This window comes from Otolemur garnettii, unplaced genomic scaffold (genome assembly GCF_000181295.1).
Source record: "Otolemur garnettii isolate 467f Iridium unplaced genomic scaffold, OtoGar3 scaffold00029, whole genome shotgun sequence".
NCBI lineage: Eukaryota > Metazoa > Chordata > Mammalia > Primates > Galagidae > Otolemur > Otolemur garnettii.
In genome coordinates this window covers 8441248-8462790 of record NW_003852424.1, presented here as the reverse complement: position 1 = coordinate 8462790, position 21543 = coordinate 8441248, and the positions used below count along the sequence as shown (strand labels likewise).

At 49.2% G+C, this 21543-nt stretch overlaps 1 protein-coding gene across 2 annotated transcripts in view; it reads left to right on the top strand.

Moving 5' to 3' along the window:
* Positions 1-11742, top strand: part of ST8SIA2 (ST8 alpha-N-acetyl-neuraminide alpha-2,8-sialyltransferase 2) — a 63701-nt gene extending 51959 nt beyond the window's left edge. For both annotated transcript variants that reach the window (XM_012804447.1, XM_012804448.1), the window contains one exon: positions 11457-11742. In XM_012804447.1, the coding sequence (XP_012659901.1) occupies positions 11457-11742 (286 nt within the window). The remainder of the gene's footprint in view (positions 1-11456) is intronic.
* The last annotated feature ends 9801 nt before the right edge of the window (positions 11743-21543 follow it).

The window sequence follows — 21543 nt, the reverse complement described above, 5'->3', positions numbered from 1 at the left end:
TGGAAGAGTGCCAATTTGTGAGCATGTTTTAAAACCTACGCCCTGTTCTAGATACTGTGATACAGTAGTGAATAAGATAAAATCCCAGATCTATCAGCATTTAAGTTTTCTTGTAAGCTGGGTTCAGTGGTTCTGGAAGGCCAACGCTGGAGGATCGCTTGAGGCCAGGTATTTGAGACCAGCCTGGACAACAGATGTATCCTGGGGGCCTTAGCATAATTCAAAGTGACCCCAGGGGAAGGGGAGGATGGGAGGAGGGAGGGTATATGGTAGGATCACACCTATGGTGCATTTTACTGAGTACATGTCAATCTATTACGTGTAGAGTATAAATGTCTTAACACAATAATTAAGAAAGTGCAGTGAAACCTATGTTAACCAGTTTGTTGTATTTCAAACTGTATATAAAACCAGCACCTTGTACTCCATAAATACATTAATGTACACAGCTATGATTTAATAATTAAAAATAAATAAATAATCATATTCACAAAGTGACCCCAGGAAGCCCTTGGAGCCCAAACAAAGGACTCTTGTCCTCATAAAGGCAATTCCCAGGGTACCTGAGCCTATGGCTAACACTGATCTCATTGTGGTTTATATCAACACGGGAAACCCATTGCCACCAAGAGAAACCTGGAAAGATACTCAATAAGGGGCAGAGTGATGGCTGTATGGACGCAGTGCTCACCAGGGCCACACCCCTCAGCCAGGAGGTCGTCCTGTCAGGGTCCCCTCAGCATCTTTCCGCTTCATCCTTGTTACGGAGTTGGTCTGTAGCAGCAACCTCATCTCATGAGTTTAGGCCCCATGCCTTAAATGTGTTTTCTTCCTGGAATGAGGAAACTCTTGAGATAATTTGGAAGCCCAAGGGGATTAGAAGAAAAGGACAAAGTCCCTTGGTTGGGGAATGGGCAACCACCTGGAAGAAACCTATGCGGCCAGAGCAATTTCCAGCTGTAATTGACTTACTTTCATCTGTCAAAATAGCATTAAGCGCCAGTAATAAGCCCTTTAAACAAACAGGCTATTAATCCTGAGATTGCCACATCTTCAGTTGCAGAAGCTCCCGGGAGGAGAGCTATAGGGGAGATGGGTGGGGCTGGCCTCTGCCTTTAGGAAGGGGAGAAAGAAGAGAGAAGGGGGCTTCAGGGGACTTGGAGTAGATTTCTGCCAGTGGTCCTCTCCCTCTGCTGGGCTTTGTATGGTGTCTAGTAGGGCATCAGTAAAAACATGGGTAGTGTGTGCAGTAGGCCTCTACCTTGGCAGTTCATGAGGTTCCAGATGTAATACCAAGGCTGGAGGAGGAGGCCAGAGTTTATCTGGACACCAGGAAGAACATTCAAACATGTGCGATCATAAGATCGTCTGAAATTAGCTTGACTGTCCCTTGGGAGGCCATGAATTCAGCATCCTTGAGATATTCAGGCAGTAGCCAAACCGCTGATGGCCTGTGGAGAGGCAAAGCTATGTCATACAGACTGGAGCTGGCATGTTAGTTTGCTAATTAGGGCTGCCATAACAAAGTCCCACACACCAGACTGGGTATCTTAAACAATGGAAATGCATTGTCTTCTGGAGAATGGAAGTACAAAATCAAGAGATCAGCATAGTTGGTTTTGTCCTAGGCCCTCTCCTTGGCCTGCAGATGGCTGTCTTCATGTTCACTTGGTGGCCTACCTATATGCCTTCTCTGGATTTTCCCACTCATTTTGGATTGAGGCCCACCGTAATGACTGAATTTTAACTTGGTCACCTCTGTGAAGATCCTATCTCCAAATAAGGTCACTTTCCAATGTACTGGGGGTTAGAATTTCATTCAACACATGAATTTGGTAAAGGGACATCATTCAACCCATGACATTTGGTTAGGTGGTCTTCCTTCCCATGCTAAGATTTTCAAATGCAACACATCTGTGCCAAGAGGAGAATCTCTGCCCCACTGGGTACTCCTCTGACTCCAGCCCATCTGAGGCAGTCAGCCACCCTGGGCACTGCAGGGACAGGGAAGCTTGGCAGAAACCAGATCAGAGGCCTGCCCGCCCCTCCTCTCACCAGCAGCTGGCAGGGCCTGGCATCTGATGCCAAACAAGGAGGGCTTCAGCCCCCACCCCAGCCTCAGCAGCTCTCCTAGGGGCCACTGGCTCTGCCAGCCCTCGGAGTGGCACAGTGCCCTGGCTGGTTGTTGGCGAGCTCGTGAGCAACAGAGGGGAAGGACACCAAGGCGGATGAGTATGGCCAGGGGAAGTGAGAAACTGTGGTCAGCAGCTGGTGGTAAATGGCTCTAATTTAATTACAGCAGCAGGGAGGCTGCCACCTACAGAGAGGGCAGCCCCTCGGGCAGAAAGCAGCCCCTTGGCTGTTCAGACACCCAGCCCACTGGCCGGTGCAGACAAGGCCTGTGAATTTGTGCTTAATTAGGCACCAAGAGTGATGGGTCTGAGCCTCAGGATGGCAGTGATTCAGCCTCCTCCTGCCAGTGCCTGAGGGGCCAGATCAGCAAAGCAGGCCCTGCTGCCGGCCAGCAGGAAGAGAGACAGGGGACCCAGGGCGAGAGACCAGTACAGGTGGAGGTTTCTCTCCCAGGTAGGCCCATCTTATCCAGAGAATGTGTCCCTGGGGTCAGTCCCTTCCCTCCCTGGTCCCAGCCAGTGGACAGGGAATGAGGTCAGCAAGACTTGCTTGCTGGAAGCGTGTTCCATAGGGAAGAAAGGGAGAGAGGCTGTGGTATTAAGGCACAGGTGGCTACTGGGGTTGTTTATCTTTCATGGATTCTCCTTGTTTTGTTTAAATAGCAGGGCACATAGTAAAAAGAAAAATCCAAATGGAGAAAAGGGCTTAAAGTGACGAGCAAACTTGGCCCCACACCCCCGTCCTCAGCTAGGGAGGCAGTCTGTTCAACCGGTTTTCTGTGTGTGCTTCTTTTTAGAAATAGACCTTGTTACACGTAAGGGAACATGTTTTAAGCAGCGCACCTTGCTAAATTCTGGAAATCATTTCACATCGATGTACACCACCTCGTTCTCCCTCCCAGCTGCCTAGCAGCTCACTGTGTGTCTGGACCAGAATCTGTGTAAGCAGAAGCCACTGGTGGGTACTGAGGGTGTCTCCGGTCTTTCACTGGTATAATCGATGCTACATTGATCACTCTTATACTGATATCTGCAAACATGTCTGACTCTATAGGTGCTCTTTTTAGAAGTGTCTTTGCCAATTTGCATTGTTATTTTTATAGCTATTGCCAATTGCCCTCCCTAGAGTTAGGTGCCAGTTACACCCTCACCTACAATTATTGAGAATGCCTTTTTTCTCATAACCTCACCAACAGGTATGTCATCAACATTTGTTATATTTGCCAATCCAGTGGGAAACAGTATCTGATTTTGTTTGAAATTAGATTCCTGGCTGAGCGAGATGGCTCACTCCTGTAATCAATCCTAGCACTCTGGGAGGCTGAGGCAGGTGGATTGTTTGAGCTCATGAATTCAAGTCCAATCTGAGGAAGAGTGAGGACCCCCTCCCCTAGTCGCTCCAAAAATAGAAAAATTAGCCAGGCATTGTGGCAGATGCCTATAGTTCCAACTACTTAGGAGGCTGAGGCAGGAAGATTGCTTGAGCTCCAAAGTTTGAGGTTGCTGTGAGCTAGACTGGGGCCACAGCACCCTAGCCCAGGCAACAATGAGACTCTGTCTGAAAGAAAAAAAAGAGAGAGAAAGAAAAAGTACTCCTTTGATTGTGAATGAGACTGAATATTATTTTGTTTGTTTGTATGAAATGGCATTGATTTAAACTCCAGAATCTAGCCAGAAGGTTTAAGCCCCCAAGAAATGGTCTTGTTGGGCCTGGAGGGTCAGAGGTGATAGCGGGCATGAGCTGCAATCTCGGCTGTCTGCGGGGCCCACCCTGTAGCAACAGAGCCCCTGAAGTGACTGGCAGCATGCATGGTCTTCCCCTTCTATTTTGGCAATTGGCTGACTAGGATGGTGTTTGCTTGCCTGACCTGGTGACTGTCTAGAAAGGCTTAGAAGAGAGCTGGGCTCATTAACCTCTCCTGACAATGCCCCTGGAGTGACCCACTGGCCCCTGCCTGCTAGTTTTCATTCATTGCTTCACTGAATAGGATGTGTGAAGTACCTTCTCCTGGAGTTACGCAGAAGCAGGCAGTCTGCCCACTTGTTAACAAAACTTTAAATTGCAGGGAAGGAAAAGACAAGCAAGTAATCACAGTGTGGCATGATGGGCTCTGCCATGGGGAAGAACAGCATACAGGACACAAGACCATCCGGGGAGGCTTCCTGCAGGGAGTGACATCAAAGCTGAGAGCCCAAGAAGGGACTGCCCGCCTGGAGCACATGGGAGCTGTCCTGGAAGGAGCCAAAAAGCTCCTGTGGCAGTGTGGCTGTGCACACTGGGGTCTGGGAGATATTTGCAGGCCCAGATCTCAAGAGCTTCACAGCTTGGCAGAGGCCATTAGAATTTCTACCCTGTGGACTCCAGAAGACATGGGACAATTTTCAGTGGCATGGTAATATCTGAGCGAGAGAGTTGGCAGGTGTGGAGGCTTAGAGATCAAGAGTCAGTCTCCAGCATCCCCATGCCTAGGCCAGCCCCAAATTCTGAGAGGAAAGTTCCAGCTCTCCCTGACTGCTGAGCTGGACAGTAGGATCTTGAGGTGCACTGCAGCTCACCAGGGCCCCAGACAGTCCTTTCCAAGGAAGGACAACAGGGTGCTGTGGGGGGTCTAGAGCAAGGCTGAGGCTGATGATTACAGGGACAGGACACCAGGGGCCCGAGAGTTCTGTCCCCAGCTCTGCTGCTGGTCTTGCACACAAGTATCACCAAGTGTCCCTTGACGGCCACTTGTGAGGAAGTGCTGCTCTTTTAGGACCTTGTGAACTCTTTCCCTGTGTTTTAGCTTCTTGGAGAAGGTCTTCTTGGTCCCTTTTGCCAATAGCGCAGCCACTATTCTTGCCACGTACCCAGCCCAGGAATCCAGGGAGAAGGACAAATGTGCTTTAGAGATGATTTTGGCAATCCTCATTGATTGCTGTCCATGCTCATAAAGTACACTGCTTAATCGTCATAGCAATTGGGGTAGCCAATCTGAAAAATAATTGCTGCCTTCTTTGAGATGACTTTGCCTTCTAATTAAAATCTCAAGACTGGGATATTAAAGGTGCATTGTCAATACAATGTCCCGGATGCACCCAGCTAACCTCATTTGGGGAGGCGAGATTAATTAGTTTGTGTTTTAACACCCAGCTGTTATCCTAAGGAAAGAAACAGTCTACAAGTCAGCCACGCACACAGTCTCTAAATTGGCCAGAGCAAACGGAGGCGATAGAAAGGAAATCGAGAGTGATTTGTTCCCGCATAACTCAGCAAGCTGCTCATTAAATGGCACTCCTGTGTCCCTGTCAGACGTCGCTTAGGAATTCTTGTTTACCCGAGGAGACAGAATAGGAAATAAGCGGGTCCCCGCCATGCCACTGAGCTCGTGATTCATTCTGGAGCCTCGTTGCTGTTAACGCCTTTCTCAGTTAGTGATTCTGGGTGAAAAGCCTGGCCCTAGATCTGAGAGGCTGGGCATTTTTTATTTCTGTCCCAGCTGGACACAGGGATCAGGCTGCATACACTGCTTTCTCCTCTCCTGTGTCTTTCCAATTTTCAATTCCATGAGTCAAAATTTGCCGAGTGCCCTAGGAGTCAGGATAATCAATTCCAGGCTATGCTGTAGTAACACAGCCCGAGACCAGTGCTTTAGCATCACAGATGTTTATTTCTCACTCTTGGAAAGTGCGATGTGAGTTGACAGGGGCTCTCTTCCAATCAGTGATCCAGTGATCCAGGCATCTAGGAGTCTTCCATCTTAGGCTGATGCCGTCCTAACAGGAGGCTTTGCAGTTCTCCAAGGCAAGAGAAGAGACAGTGGGAGAACCCTGCCCTTGGAGAACACCAACCAAGAAAGGACACATTTCTTGTCCCAGCCTATGGGCCAGAAATGGTCATGTGACTGCAGCCCAATTACAAAGGGATGCTGGGAGACACGGGAGAGGGCATGGAGTATTTGTTGAGTGCACCTGTCCTTGCCACCGTGCTTTGAACACAGCACGCACTGAATTGGATGGTTTTGAATCCTCCTGTGAAGGAGTATAAATTGCGGTCCCTCCTCTCAGGGAGATCACAGTAGAGTTTTGTGTAGGAGACCCATTCACACAGGAATGAATTATCAGCCTGGGCTGCGAAGCACAGTAAGAGAAGTGGAAACAAAGCACGGTAATCAGCTGGAGGTGATTAGCACAGTCTGAGCTGGGGAAAAGAGGATTTCCAGGAGGATGTGATACACAGGCTTTTGTTTTGGAGGAGCAAAATAAGAGTTCACCAAAGGGACATGTTGGGACTGGCATCCAGGGGAGGGCCAGCACATATCTGCGTGACCTCAGAACCACCATGTGCACTTGGATGGCTCCCATCACCACTTTTTTTCTCTCCCACTTTTTGGGCTTAGTGTTGATGGCCTGAAAAGAAATTCATTTCTGAAAGCCTTCTCCTGCTAAGGCCTTCCTGTCAGAAAATAAGCAAACCATTGTTTCTCTGGCCAGTGTTAGGGCTTGTATTTGCTCAAGGAGTGAGCATAAGTGAGATGGTCTCATCTGCCGGTGGCTCAAGTGTCCCATGTAGAGCATTGGCCTGCAACTGCAGCCAGCATACTCCCAGCCCCAACCCCTCCCAGAATTGCCATGGGTGAAAAATACCTAAGAACTCTTTTATCCAGATCTGACTAGCCAGCTGCTGAAGAAGCTTGAATCTTCTCCAGTAAGTCACCTTGAACCCCACATTTTCCTCTGGAAAATGAAAAAGGTCAAGTTCAATCCAGGAGGCCCATGGATTAACCTCCCGGACATGGCCTGTTTGATTCACCCAGTATGGCTTCACATGCTGGTGGTTTCTTTAATTTTTAATGAGTTTGCTAAGATTTAAAAATTTGGAGTATTAGAATAAAAGTCCAGATTCCTGATACTTAAAAAAAATCAGAAGATCTGGGAGCATCATACTGGACAACAATAAAACCAGGACCTCAATGAGACGCCATGGTCCCCACCACGTCCCACTGCCTTGGCCACACTGAGGTCCCAAATCCTAGCTCACTCAGTTATAATCCTGCCAGGCTGCTAAGCTAGCTGATTTCTCCAGGCCCAATCATCTTTGAAACTCTATGACTATTCCTGATGCTTACTCTTTTTCTCTAAATATAGCTCATCCTTAGGTTCTTTTGGCAGAAACATTACTAGTCAGAATGGGGCTGAGTCTTAGCTGCACATTTGAATTTTGGGGGGTGGTTGTAAAAGTCCCAGCATCCAGGCTGCATCTAGGAGGGAGATGCAGGCATCTCTTCAAGCTCCAGGTGACCCCCGTGTGCAGCCTACGTGGAGAGCCTCTGCCTCGGAGCTGCAGATACAATGCGCTAGTTTAAGAGCAGGTGAGCTCCCTGTGGTGGGATGTGGGTAAGCCCAGGTAGACAAGCACTGTGCAGGGAGGTGTGGGAGGATCCCAGCATCAGCTCCTGCTCTTCTGGGATTCTTCTCCTCTTTGCATTCTTCTTGCCTTTGTCTCCCAGAGCTTTCCAAGCCCAGCTTAGCTCTGTTGAGCACAGTGCTGAAGTGGTCTCAGCAAGGGCTCCTTACCCAATAAGCCCTGACCCCAGCACCAAGAATCCCCTAAGCCAGCACTGTGCTGCCTATGTATTAGCTGGTGACTAAGCAGATGGCCACACAGGGCAGAACCAGGACAATCACATTGGGCCCGCCACATTCCTGCTGCCCACGGATCTGCTGGGGCTGCAACAGAAGGGCAAAGAACATAGACTTGGAGTCAGAGGCCTCAAGGGAAGCCCTGGGTCTGCTCCTTGCCATCTGAGGGCCTTGCCCAGTCCTCATGCCCTGTGCAGGGCCTGGGTCTGTGGTGCGCATCAGGGCCAAGGACACCCTGTGAAGTGCCCGGGAAGGGTACTGAGCAGCTGAGAGGGGCTGCTGATGTTGCACCAGATCTCATCTGGGTGACAGGGAGGGAGGAGCGGTGTGTAGCATGGGTAGGAAGGTTTGGAGAGAGAGGAAGGGGCATGTCTGATGCAAACCAGGAAGACCTCAACTGGAGCTCAGAGCAGAACTGAGATGTGGCCATTTATCTAATAACTCTGGTACCGCCACTTGAAACACACAATTACTGCAACCAGAAACTTTTGATGTCTTGTGGATTCTTTGGTAGTGGTACCAGTTCTCCACCTGGCCCATGGCTCCCCAGTATCAATGTCTCAGGGGTGTTCCCTGGTCTGAAGCCAGGACAGTCGATGCCAGCTGCCCCTTCCCCCAGCCCCACCAGCCTGGCTCATCTGTCCTCCTAGAGTGGAGAGAATTTCTGCAGAGGGAGAGGGCAGCAGGGGCAGAAATAGGATGTCCTAGGCAGAAGAACAGACATGGAGGGCAGATGCACTGCTTCTGGGTTCTTTCTAGCCCAGGCCTCCCTATGGCCAAGGAGGGGGCCCTCAGAACCACCAAGGGGATAGATACATCGGCAAAGTGGTAGCCAATTGGCCCAGAACCAGCCAGAGCTTCAGTGGGACGTGCCACCCATAGGCTGCCCCTCGCTGTCCTAGATCTTTTTTCTTAGACCAATACCACCTTGCCCCAGCCCCCTACCTATACAAGGCCAGAGCACCATGGAATCACAAATAAAAGAGGTAAAACAAACCAATCATACATACCTCTCCTGTGGAACATCCCTTCCCACCCCAAATGACCATTCGCTTCTTTAGCAATCATGGTCCTCAAGGCCCTCAGCACAGAGACAGCAGGGCTGACCACCCCTTGGAGCCCACAGCTCAGCAGGAGAGGCACATGTGCACACCGCAGCCCAGGGGAAGAGACTGGTGTGCAGGTGACCACAGCTGCCCAGAGACACACTCAGTATAGTCCAAAGACAGGGCAAAAGTGCAAGGGAGTCTTGATCCGAGCCCTAATAGAGGAGGCCTGTGAGAGTACAGAGTTGTGGGAGCTGTGGGAGCCATGGCTATGTGTTGTGATAAGGAGCACAACAGGCCAGGGCCAGGCCTTGCAGAGTGTGTGTTCTGTGCTATGCAACTTGTGCAGGGACAGCTTTCAGAGAAATGCTGGAGGGTTACAAGGTGGAAGGCAGATGGCCTGGTGAGCTGTCCCCATAGCGATTGCGCCCCACAGGAGGAAATGAGGAAGTGCTGCTGTGAGACCACAGACGCTGGGACCACAGACGCTTGCTCCTGTTACTCGCCTATTGCTTTGTGTTTGCAGTGACCAGACACTGTCTTCTTCTCTGCTTCTGTCCCTAACTTTGACTCCCAGTTGGAAAATTCAACTACGAGGAAGTTTCTTGTCCCACGCAGGATGAAATCATAGCAATTTCCAGGAAAGGAATCTTCAAGTGACAAGCTTAGCAAACAACTGAGGCTGTGTAGGGGCCACCCAGGAGGCTCCCCCACGCCCAAGATCACCCCATTCACTCTGATTCTGGCCATCTGAGCCCGGGGTTCCAATCAGTAACGTTGAAGCAGAGATTCAACTCATCCGGACTGACAATCAGGTTGGGGGCGGGGGAAATGCATTTTATTTTATCAAATATTATATGATTTACTGAAATTATATGGGTTAGTAGGAATCTTTAACTTTGATTCAGAGGCTAAAACTGTCTTGAAACAAACAAATAAAAAGGATTTAAGGCTGACTCTCTGGAATGTTTTGGGGGTTTCCCTTTTTGAGAAGGAATCTTGTTGCAAAAGGAACAGACTATTAGGGCTTCTGGTAAATTCCCCCCCAGCCCCACCCTTTTGGTGCTGTTTTATCCATATCAGTGCTATTGATAAAAGCACTGAATAATACGAAACAGTTCTGTCTTCTGGCAATATGTGAACGTTTTGTCTGGCAAATATTTACTTCTGGCATGAATTTAATTGGTGTGTTTGATTATAAAGTCACATGCACTACTGTGCTGAACTGTCAACAAAAACTGTGGGGGCCTTTACTTTGGTGGGAGAACAGTGTTTTTAGAGAGGCAAATTGGGAGCATGTTGGATGGGGATTGTGTGAAGATAGAGAAACATGGACCGTGTCTGGTCTAGAGATGCTGTGGTAAGGAATTTGTGGTACGGAGTTGCTTCTTTCTGCCAAGATGTAAGCATTGCTTGTAAAGGGATTCAGCATAGAGTAGGGGGAAGCTTTTACTAGAAATAAAGAGGTCAGACCACATATCACAGTGAGTTCTAAGTTTCTGTGGGAGAGAGTGATGGACAGCAGGAATAATCACAAACTGAATAGATGTTTCTTCACTTCTGGAGAAACTTCTGTGTTGTCTTGGAATGTTGGAACCAGGAAGATGTCTTGGAGATCAGCTGGACTATGTCCCATCATTACATAAATGTGTAAAATTAGGTTGACAGGAAGAAGTGACTTGCTCTAAGGCACACAGTCAGTGACAGAACTGTCACTAGAACTAGAACTCAGGTCTTCTGAATTATTTACCTCCTCTGCACCTGTTTCCTCATCTGTGAAATGGAGATAGTCACACCTCTCCGTACCTGTGGCTCAGGTGCACCTGACAGGCTGCTCTCTCTGCTTCTCCATGCTTCTTCCTCTCTTTACCCTTTGACAGATGCCCGGAGGCAGGAGGCAGGGGCTCTGTTTCAGAGGTAAGCACACCAAGATGTAGTGACAGGTGTTTAGAAGGAAGAGTGGGTAGAACCCAGCCTACCGAGGTTAACCATTGCCTAGTGTCCTGCAGCTATCCAGGAGAGTCACCCATGGTCAGAGGGCAGGGCTCCAGAGGGCAGGGACAGAAGGAGGATCTGAAGATGCTCAGGCAGCAAGGATGGAGTCAGGAATGGCAATGGCAAAGGGGGCACAGCAGGACCTTGACAGGCAGCACACACCGTGCAAGAGCAGGTACTTTACAGAGGTCTGCCAAGTTCTGCAGGTGGGCCAGCCCTGCCCACAGTCCTGTGTGCTGTCTATAGTTCTTTTCAACTACACAGAAAGCCAGCAGTTGCAATTGCGACCATGTGGCCACAGGGCATAAATATTTATGATCTAGCCTTTTACAGAAAAACTTTGCTGCCCCCTTTCTGCCTGGGTGACCTTAGGCGAGCCACTTTTCATCTCTGAGCCCCATTTTTGCCCATGGACAGGATTGTTTTGAGAATTCCTTAAACTCATGTATGTGAAAGCACCTAGTCTAAGGAGTGGCTCAGCTGCTGAACCAATGGTGGTTGTCAGGCTCCTGCAAATGGAAACAGGGGTCAGGGGCTTGATTGGTCCTAGGGTTCCTTGAGGGGCAGGAGCAGGCTGCCCGGCAGGACAAAATCTCCCTTTTCTTAGAAACAGTGATTCACAAACTTGTCTCTTTGTTGTTTCTTTTTTCACCATTTTTTTCAGATATTGGCTGACCAACAAAGTCCATATCAAAAGACCTACCACTGGCCTGTTGATGTACACCTTGGCCACGCGTTTCTGCAACCAGATCTACCTCTACGGCTTCTGGCCCTTTCCACTCGATCAGAACCAGAACCCTGTGAAATACCACTACTATGACAGCCTCAAGTACGGCTACACCTCCCAGGCCAGCCCCCATACCATGCCCTTGGAGTTCAAGGCCCTCAAGAGCCTGCATGAGCAGGGGGCTCTGAAACTGACTGTCGGCCAGTGTGATGGGGCCACGTAAGGTGGGCACCCTGAGGGACTCAATGGCTCACATTTCCTGCCAGCTACAACACAGGCAGATGGGAGTCGGGGTGGCACAAACAATAGAAAAAGCAGGCTAGTGGTTTTATTTGTTAAAGTGTAAAACAGTGACCAGAATATATATATCTATACCTGCATATATATATTGACCTGAGTATTTATAACTGTGTGGTGTTCATCTAGCATTAGGCAGATAAGCCACAGGAAGAAGGTGTGGAGAACCCACCTGAATTAGACTGAGACTCAGTCCATCTTTGGGGGTGGAAGGACTTGACATGAAAAGAAGCTAGTCCCAAGACTTTGGGTGACAAACTGCCTCCTGGGTTGGAGGGATCGTTGGGCTCATGGATGATTGGAGAGCCACCTGTTGTCAGCTGCCCTCAGCCTCTGGGATATATGGATTCTGGGAGAGCCAAGACCCGGAGGGGACACTTGACCCATTCTAAGATGGGGCTGTTCACGGAGGAGAGGAAAGTTTAGACAGTTCAAATGGGCAAAGGAGCACAATGAAACCAAGCGGCAGGGCCCAGTAGGAATCAAGGGCCTGTTCCACGAACTTAGAGTTTGCCCAAGGAACAAACCCGTAGCATCCTGTGTCAGACAGGCCTCCACAGCCACGGAGAGAAGGCTGGAGGAGACACAATGGACAGTCCATATTCTGACTTGGCAAGAACCACCAAGAACTTTTGGTGAAGCAGGAAGATGAAACTAAGATTTGGCGGTTCCAAATCAAGTTTGTGAGAAAATCGAAACCGCTGAGGGTCTGCTCCACCCTAGAATAAGGCAGAAGCGTGTCCAAAATGTGGTGGTTGTGTTGGGTGTTCTTTAAAGCAATTGGAGTCTGTTGAGGAGGAAGAGACCCTGGGATTTTACCCTCTGGGTCAGTCTCCCTCTTACCCTGTTAGAATGTCATGTGAGGGACTCTGCTGTCCTCCTCTGCCACCAGGGAAGCCACAGCAAGGGCTTGAAAGGGTACTCTCAAGATAAATGTCATCCTTCTTAAAATATCTATGAATGCCTTTCTGGGTGCCTGCAGAGCCCCAGAGTGTGACACCTGAACGAATGTTCTCCAGCTCCATGTCTGAAACCACTCTCTTTGTTTGCTGCATTCCATACTCCGTGGGGCCTCGGCAGCCAGACTGCTGTGTCAATGTCACTTTCCTGTCACTTTGCTACCCTGACGGTCCCAGGAACCCACATCAAGCTCCAAAGCTACAGGGAGAGGTTCCATTGTGCACCCCACACCCACCCACCTCCCTCTCCCCACATGGGCAATGATTTTAGAATTTTGCAAAATCTTTGTCTCCTGGGGTGGCACCTGTGGCTCAAGGAGTAGGACGCCAGCTCCATATGCCAAGGGGGATGGGTTCAAACCCAGCCCCGGCCAAAAAACTGCCAAAAAAATAAAAGTTCATTCAAAATCTTTTTTCCCCTATTAAGGTTAATAGTTAAGACTTTAAAAAATAAAAATAAAAAAAGCCAAGTGTAGTTCCAAACACTGGACCTAATCTGCTGGGGAAATCTGGGCTCAATGCCAATAACTTAGGGGCTGGAATCACAGGTCACACACGGAAGAAGCATTAGGCAGCTTGATTTGTTAGATGCATTCCCTGGCCTGATAAATAACAGTGTTTTAAAACGTATCTGAAAGATAAGTTAAGAAGCACTATCTTGAAGGAGGAGAGAGTTAAGGGAAGTAATCAAGATCTGCTCCTAAGCGAATGAGACTGGACATAATTAATCAAAGGCAATTCAGAACCCGACATTGGCTCTAAATTAATGGCTGACGGGAAGCCAGAGGAGGCAGCGGAAGGATACCCAGAACCATTAACCTGCACTGGGGCACTGCAGCCCCAAACCATGATGGCCACCCTCGTCTCTACTTTTTTTCCCTTGTGGGTTGCTTGAAGTCTGAGATTTGGGATTTGCATTATACAATGGATATTTAAAAGACCAACAGCCCTATAAAAGCCTCTGTGGGAACTGAGTGGTTTCAGACTCCTCAAGAGCAGTGAAAATAATAGTATCATATTTTACACATCTCCAGAGTTTCACCTTGAGGATCTCAAAGGTCCTAGAAAACATTTAATTTCTAAAGCTTGAAGTAACCTGGGGAACAAGTTGAATTTCCATTGACGTCTCGGTGAATTAGTCAAGGTCTTGGGACTCCAGAAGTTTCCACGATGAGTCCTGAGAGGAACTCAGATGTCAGGTACTGGAGTTGGCCCAAACTCTGTCCACCAGGACAGTGCCTCACCCTCCCCTCCCAGGGGAGTCAAAGGCCAGAACCCTATAGAACCAGGTCACGGTTTCCTCTCTGTCCTGAGTCTCAGTTCCTTAAACTGAAACTGATGGGAGTTGGAATGGAGGGAGCCCTTGCAACCGGCCCAGGGCTCACTCTGGAGAAAAGCTGGGGGCCCCCAGGCAATCCCCACATGCACTCCTCCCAGCTCTACTTGAGTCTTTCACTGCCAAAATGCCTTGACCAAGATAAGACAGGAGCTCCAGGGGCCTTGGCTCACCCTCGCTGGCGTCCTTCTCCATCTGGGAAGCACAGTCAGTAGGCTGCCTGTCCTTTCCCACCGCAGTCTCCACAGTAGGACACCTGGCCTTGAGTGGCCCCAGCAAGTCACCCTGATCCAATGCCTCCGCCATGAGGGAGCCGCTCAAACTGAGATTGCTCCTTAAAATCTCTTGTTCTCTCCCCCTTCATCTTCCTCCGGTTCAGAGGAAGCATTGTCCGTCCCTCCTCGCTGGCCGTGTTCACTCTCATGCTCTCTGCTGCTCTTCACCCTCGTCTCCTCCCCCCGCCAGCTTGCCTCCTTCTGCTGGCTCCTTGGCCTCTGCCCTCGCCTCCTTGCACCTCCAGATCTGGGACGGGTCCTTACTTTCTGCCTCCCTGCAGCACCTAGCCCTGCAGGGTGCTGAGCCCCAACACTGACCGAGCTCTGCACCTGACCCCGACACTGACTGAGCTCTGCACCTGACCCCGACACTGACCGAGCTCTGCACCTGACCCCGACACTGACCGAGCTCTGCACCTGATCCCGTCTGCAGCGACCCCCCTGCACACTCTCTGGCCCCTTAGCACCAGGATACATGTTCTCATGTTTTTTCCCCTCCCTTCCCAATACTTCTTGGCCATTTATTTATTTATGTGTATATTTATTTCTGTATTTATGATTTATTTATTGACACCCCTACCTTGATCTAAAAAGGAGCCAGGGCAGACCTGACCATTACTACCCTCTCTTCTCCTTGCTTCACGATGTAGACACGCTTTGCACTGGTGTCCTCTGCTTGTCCCCCTACACTCTGAATCAGCACCCTCGTGCCTGCCTTCCCATGTAGGCGCCATCTCTCTAGGAGGCCCCCACTGTGTGGCCCAGCCCTCCCCCAGCTCCAGGCTGGGGTGGACACTCACCCTGTCTGCTCTGCAGCAGTACCATAGGCTCACCCCATCTGAACCCAGGTGGGTCATCTCTGCCTCCCTTTCCTCCTATGATTCCCCAACCACCCCGCTGAGACCCTAATGTCATCGCCAACCCCTCTCCTATAGATTGCCTTGCTACTCCTTCCCACTAGCTCTAACCTTGCCCTTTACTTGTCTCTGGGGCCATGTGACAGCAGTCTCCCAGATTTCCTCTGTGCACACTTACACATTCTCCACTCCATCCTCAACGTGCATGGCAATTTTTATCTCCAGCCACTCACAAACCTTTGAAAGTTCCCCTGACCCATGAACAATTGTACAAGGCCTCGTTCTTGCTTTCCACCTGACACGAGTCAATCTAGCATAGTTGTCCCTGAAAGGGGTGCTGCATTTTCCTGTCTCTGTGCCTTGGCCTGCTGTTCTCATCCCTGGAATGCTTGCTTTGTTTCCTTCGAGGCCCATGCAGAAACCACATCTTTTCACGAAGCCCTCCCTGAACTACCAACCACTGGGATCTCTCCCTCTGCTGAACCACCGTAGCACTTTATTTGTACCTTTCTCATGGCACTTACCATATTCTGCCTTGTATTATAGTTATTTGTGCACTTGTCCTATGACCGTTCTTAGAGTGTAAGCTCGCCTAGGGCAGGCACTGTGTTTTATTCATCTGTATCCATCACGGCACTAGGCGTGGTGCATAGCACACAAGCAGTTGCTCAATAAATGTTTGTTGGATTAAATCCTTAATGACTGTAAAGGGCTTTGGAGTTGATGGAGCCATTTTGCATTCATAATGTCGTAAGAATCCCCAGAAAATCATGTGTGTTGGGCCAAAGCAGAAAACATCACCTCCTCTCCCTAAAACTGAGTCATAAACCTGCTTGGCTGGTGGAATTTCCCCCTAGGTCTTCTCATCCTCACTCCAGGGTTTTTTCTGTTCATTGTTGTGATCAGGTGGCTATAAACTTAAAAGTGATCCTAAGTCTGGTGCCACAAGTCTAACCTCAGCATGAACCCCAGCACCTATGCCCTTCAACACAGGCAAAATCTTGCTCCTTTTCAGGGGTAACAAAAGCCATTGGGTTTTATCAGGCCTGGGGTGGGGGTAGAGCTATAGAACCTCATCAGTCATTCTTGCTACAGTGGTCACAGGGTAAGAAACCATCAGTCCAGATGGCAGAGAGACCAACAGCTCCAAGGGGCTGCTATGTGATAAATCTCTTCATGCCTAATTAAGGCTCCCCTTCCAGAATGAATGGAACAGGGATGTTTATTGATGCCAGTCAGATGGGATTCCAGACATGCACACTGCCTCATGAATACCCTTAATGGCATCCCCAGTGACACCAACAGCCTGCCCCAGCCCACTGTCTCTCACCAGCCCTGCCAGGTATCATCTCCTCCCATCTTCACCCCCATTCTTCACTTCTCCTCTCCAGGGCTCTCTTCTTGACACCCACCAAGGGCAGGGTGAACCCAGGTAGCCAAATGGCAGCTTTCTTCTTGAGTACCTGAGCCCTGACCTGGAGTGAAGGCATGAGGTGGCAGGAAGGGGTGGGATGGAGAGCTCTCTGTGACACCCTTTGTGGAAGAAAAACACAAACAGGCTTCTGTTCTGGTGCCACGACAATGGACTATTTCCACGGTTACTGTCTAGCAGCAATATCTTAGCTGTTTGGGGGCTTTATGACAGGGGTAGTTCCATTTCCATCCCTCCTAGCCCTAGTGGTGGGACAATTTCCACACACAGTGCATTGAGCCATTCACCCCCAGATCATAGTTGGTCTAGAATCACCCAAGTTGCCTATAGCCAAAGCCCAGTAGAGCAACCCAACAAGAACACTAAAGGTCCCTCATGCCTTCTCAGTCTTTCTCACCACCTCCTCAGCCATCCTACCTCCCCTGGAAGCTGGGGTGGAAAATGGGGCTCCCAGGGGATTCCAAGAACTGTGTCAACTGTGTCAACTGCTCCAGCCATGACAACACCTTGAAATGCCAAAAGAACTTCTTCAAAACTGACCCAGCACCAGCCATGAGCAGCCAAACCTTAAGGAGTTAGTAGAAAATGAGGACCCGACAGCCAAGAAGAGGGAAAACTGCCATGTGGCCCGGGTGAACCCCGGCACGACGGGTCCATTCAGCCACAGGAGGAGTGCAGGCTTTCATGCCTCATACCAAGGTGAGCTAACTGGGGTTGGTGCAGAAAATGCCCCTTCAATTTAGTTCCAAGCACTTTCATTTTCTAAAATGAGACTTCAATGGTGTATGTGCTATACAAGATCAGCACAAAGGGGTGACCAGCCCGTCAGAATCGGGAGTGCTTAAGTGAAGTAGGATGTTGCAGGGAGACCACTCTGGGGTGAGCTCTTCTGCTCAACAACAACCAGCATTGTGCCTTCTCATCCCAGCAGCCAAGACGGTGAGGCTATAACTCACTATAGCAACAAAGGTGGGACAGGTTGCTTGGCTGCATCTGTGCTCACAGGTGCCCCATCTCTGGGCAAGAGCTTTGGAACCACTACCAAGTAATCTGGAAACCTGTCACTCAGGAACCTAGGAGACATGGATGAGGCTGCCCAGCCCTGACTTTTTCCCATCTGTAAAATGGAGAAGACATCTACCTGCCTCCTTTATGAAGTGATTGTGAAGAAGCAATATAGGATGAGGCAGAGAAATTGGGGGCAGGGGCAATGGAGAGGCTCAGACCTAAAGCTGTGTTCCCACCTCCCAGGCCTGATCAGTGCCCTGTTAGGAACCGGGCCCCACAACAGGAGGTTAGCAGAGGTGAGCAAGTGAAGTTTCAGCTGTATTTACAGCTGCTCCCATCACTCACATGGCACCTGAGCTCTGCCTCCTAACAGATCATTGGAAGCATTAGATTCTCAGAGGAATGTGAACCTTACTCTACATTGCATGCGAGAGATCTGGGGTTGTGCTCTCCTAATGAGAATCTAACGCATAATGATGATGTCATGTACTTGAATCATCCGAAACCATCCTCCCCTCCCCTGTGTCCATGGCACAATTATCTTCCATGAAACCTATCTCTGGCACCAAAAAGGTTGGGGACTGTTGCTCTAAAGCAAATAAAATGTGTGCAACTGTAAATTTTCAGGATTCCACTTGTCCAACATCAGATCGAGTCATTGCCCTGCTTAAACCCATCAGTGGCTTTCCTTCACCCTTGCAGGACAATTCTAAGCCTCTGGCCATGGTATATAGGGTCATGAACCCTCCTCCCTCCACTACCACTATTCTGGTCTCAGGGCCTTTTCACGTGCTGTTCCCTCTGCCGGGACAGCTGCTTCCCAGCTCCTTGGATTTACCCTCTTCCTCATTTTTCACCTGCCTAAATGTCACCCACTGGGGAGTCCATTTCTGGTCTCCCTCTGGTAATTACTTTCTATCTACATACCACATTATCCTGCTAGGTGGTCTTCAAAAATTACCTAAATCATCCCTTTTACTTTGAAGTTCTCAACCCCAAGAAGCATTAGCAAAGGCCCTAAATGCTCAGGCCACACTCTAGCAGGTTAAACCAACATCTCTGGAAGCTGGTCACTGACCTAGCCCACACCAGGATTGAGAAACACTGACATATTTGCTGACTTTATCCTCTGCTTACCCTTCTAGAACATTCCAAAGGAATTCATTCTCAATAGAGGTCACCTGTGCCCTGGATGGTGGGCATGGTCATCCTCCAAGGTAATTGCTAAAGACTCTGCCTGGGATGCTGATAACAGGCTGGCATTGTGACCATGTCATCCCTGCACTCTCAACGGGTACAGACCAGCTCCAGATCTCCCACAGGGGGGTCTGTCCTTGCGGCTGCAGACAGACATCCAGGTTTTTACCCCCATAACTCAGCTGGGGGCTGGAGTTTTTCCAGTCCCCCTCTCACCTACTCAGAGAATTTCCTGAGTCTCATACTACGCAGGAGGCTTGCTCTTGGCCTGAGCGTGAGAACCCACCCCCACTCCAAAGACCTTTATCAGCTTGGCTGCACATTGGAACCAGTGGGGGAGCTTAAAAACGCCCCTGAAACCTGGGGATTTTGATTGCCTTGGTCTGGGGTATGACCTCAGCATCTCTATAAGCTCCCCAGGTGGCACTGACGCAGGCCCTGCCAGGAACCCAGGTGCAGTTCTAAGAGTAGCGACCTCTTCCATGGCAGCCCCTCCCACCCCAGGTTTGAAGTCTTCCCTTTATTTCTGGCTTCTGAGGTTTGTCTTCCTCGACTTCAAGCCTAGCTCTGCTCTGTCTGCTGGGTTTTGTTGCCGCTGCTGTGTTAGTCACATTCAGGACTCTGGGCTGCTGCGTGCTGGTGGCAGGAGGAAAGGCCTGTCACGCTGCTGCCTGGCCCACCCTCCACCCTGTCCCAGCCCTGCAAGAATGGGGCTTCACCTGGCATGTTGACTGGAGTGTCCCGGCCCATGGTAACTGTACTGGGCACAGAGTAGGCACTAAGTAAACTGCTGTTGTGTGCAGGGTAGAATGAGGATAGATTCTCTGAACGTGTAAGTGATGCAAAGGAAGACTTGCACCTCACTATCCCCAGGAAGGGGGGATATCACTATCCTCGCCTAATGGAAGGGAACGGGGGTTGCTCCCACTTCCTCAGTGAGGTCTTGCGTTCTGGACCCTGCGTGAGATGGTTTCTGTAACGCTTATCCTTACATCTGTCCTGCATATGGTGTCGCCACCATTTCACACAGTCAACAAGCAAGGTCTCAGAAGTTAAAGACTCAGGTAAGATACCAAAGTGTGAGTGAGTAGAGGCTTTGATGTCAAAGCCAATGTTATTAGCACCAGCTCACCCTAAAAGCCCCCAAAGGCTGCTCCATTCTGTCAATCCTCAACCATCTTGTCATAGTGCGATCCTACCAGGGAGGGTGGGAAGTACGGATGGAACTCACCCTCCTACTCCCCAGACTAATTACAGGCTGCTGTTCTGCTCTGGCTCTTCCCACTGGCAGAGCTGATACAGACCCAGACCACAGCTGTGCAGCAATGTCGATTATTAAATACGTCCTTCCCACGTGGTTGAGAGCCACAAGTGCCCCAAGTACCCCGTCTCCAGCTCCATGGCCAAGGCCCATTCTGACTGGTTGGGGCTCCTCTGGGTTTGCAAATACTTTGCATTTCACACCTTCCAGGCAAGAAACTAAGGACCCTAAGGACCTCAAAAGAAGACAAAAATAGATAAGAGAAACCATCTCGACTGTACAGAACACTGAAATTGTTTCTCTCAACTCCAATCTGAGTAGCCATCAGCAGATAATGGAAGAGATGCATCCCTGTTACTTGATGAAGTCCCGCTTCATATTTGCTCCCTTATCTGGAATGATTTTGTTGTGGAAAATAAGATAAAGACTCAGGGTTTAAAATAGCCTTGTCTTTACCTAAAACCTGCGTGGAAGAAAGATATGAACGGAACACTCATAAGCAGAAGCAGATTGACGACCATATTGCTGGATGCATCAAAATTACAGGCTTTTTGTGATACAAGGCACAACTTAAGACCCTCTCTGAAAAATGTCTTGTGGTCTGCACAGAAGGAGGGGCTTCATGCTTCTCAGCAGATAAGGGAAGACAAATTGTATAATTTTGCAAACTCCATAAAAGCTACTTGAATGGGATGTAGATAACATTCATTTAAAAGTGGTCAGGATGCTTGTCCAGCAAAGCATTAAGGAGCTATCATTTCATTGAGATTATAGGCTCTTCCTCTCCCCACAGGTTGTACGCATGCACTTCTGTCTATTACAGAGTAAATCTCTTTATTTCAATCATCTCTCCTCCACCAACAGCTTAATTTGCATCAGGATTAGGAAGATTATTTTTCCATCTGGGTTACATTTTTCTTTGTTCAATTTATTCTACTTAAAATCATTCCGCTGTTAAGACTCTCTTGCCCAGTGGCAGGGAATGATAAATAATTTTGCAATCTCACTTCTGAATCAGATGCCTATGATTCCCCATCTTATCCTCTTTCCCCAGCTCTCATGGCTAAACCTGAGCCAGATCTTTCTAGTCCTCAAATCAACCACAGTTATTCCTATGGAGCCCCGCCTTGAAATCTTTCAGATTTCCAAATGTTCCTCTTTCTAAGTAAGAAAACATAAGAATTTTCATCCTCACCTTTTTATTTTTGTCATTGTTGTATTTGTAAAACTCAAATGTGTTAGTAAAATTCAGCCAGGAAAGCAGAAACCTCTCTAGGTATTTCAAATAAGAAAGGATTTAATGGCTCGGCGCCTATGGCTCAACCAGCTAAGGCACCAGCCATGTACACCTAAGGTGGCGGGTTCGAATCCCCAGCCCGGACCCGCCAAACAACAATGACGG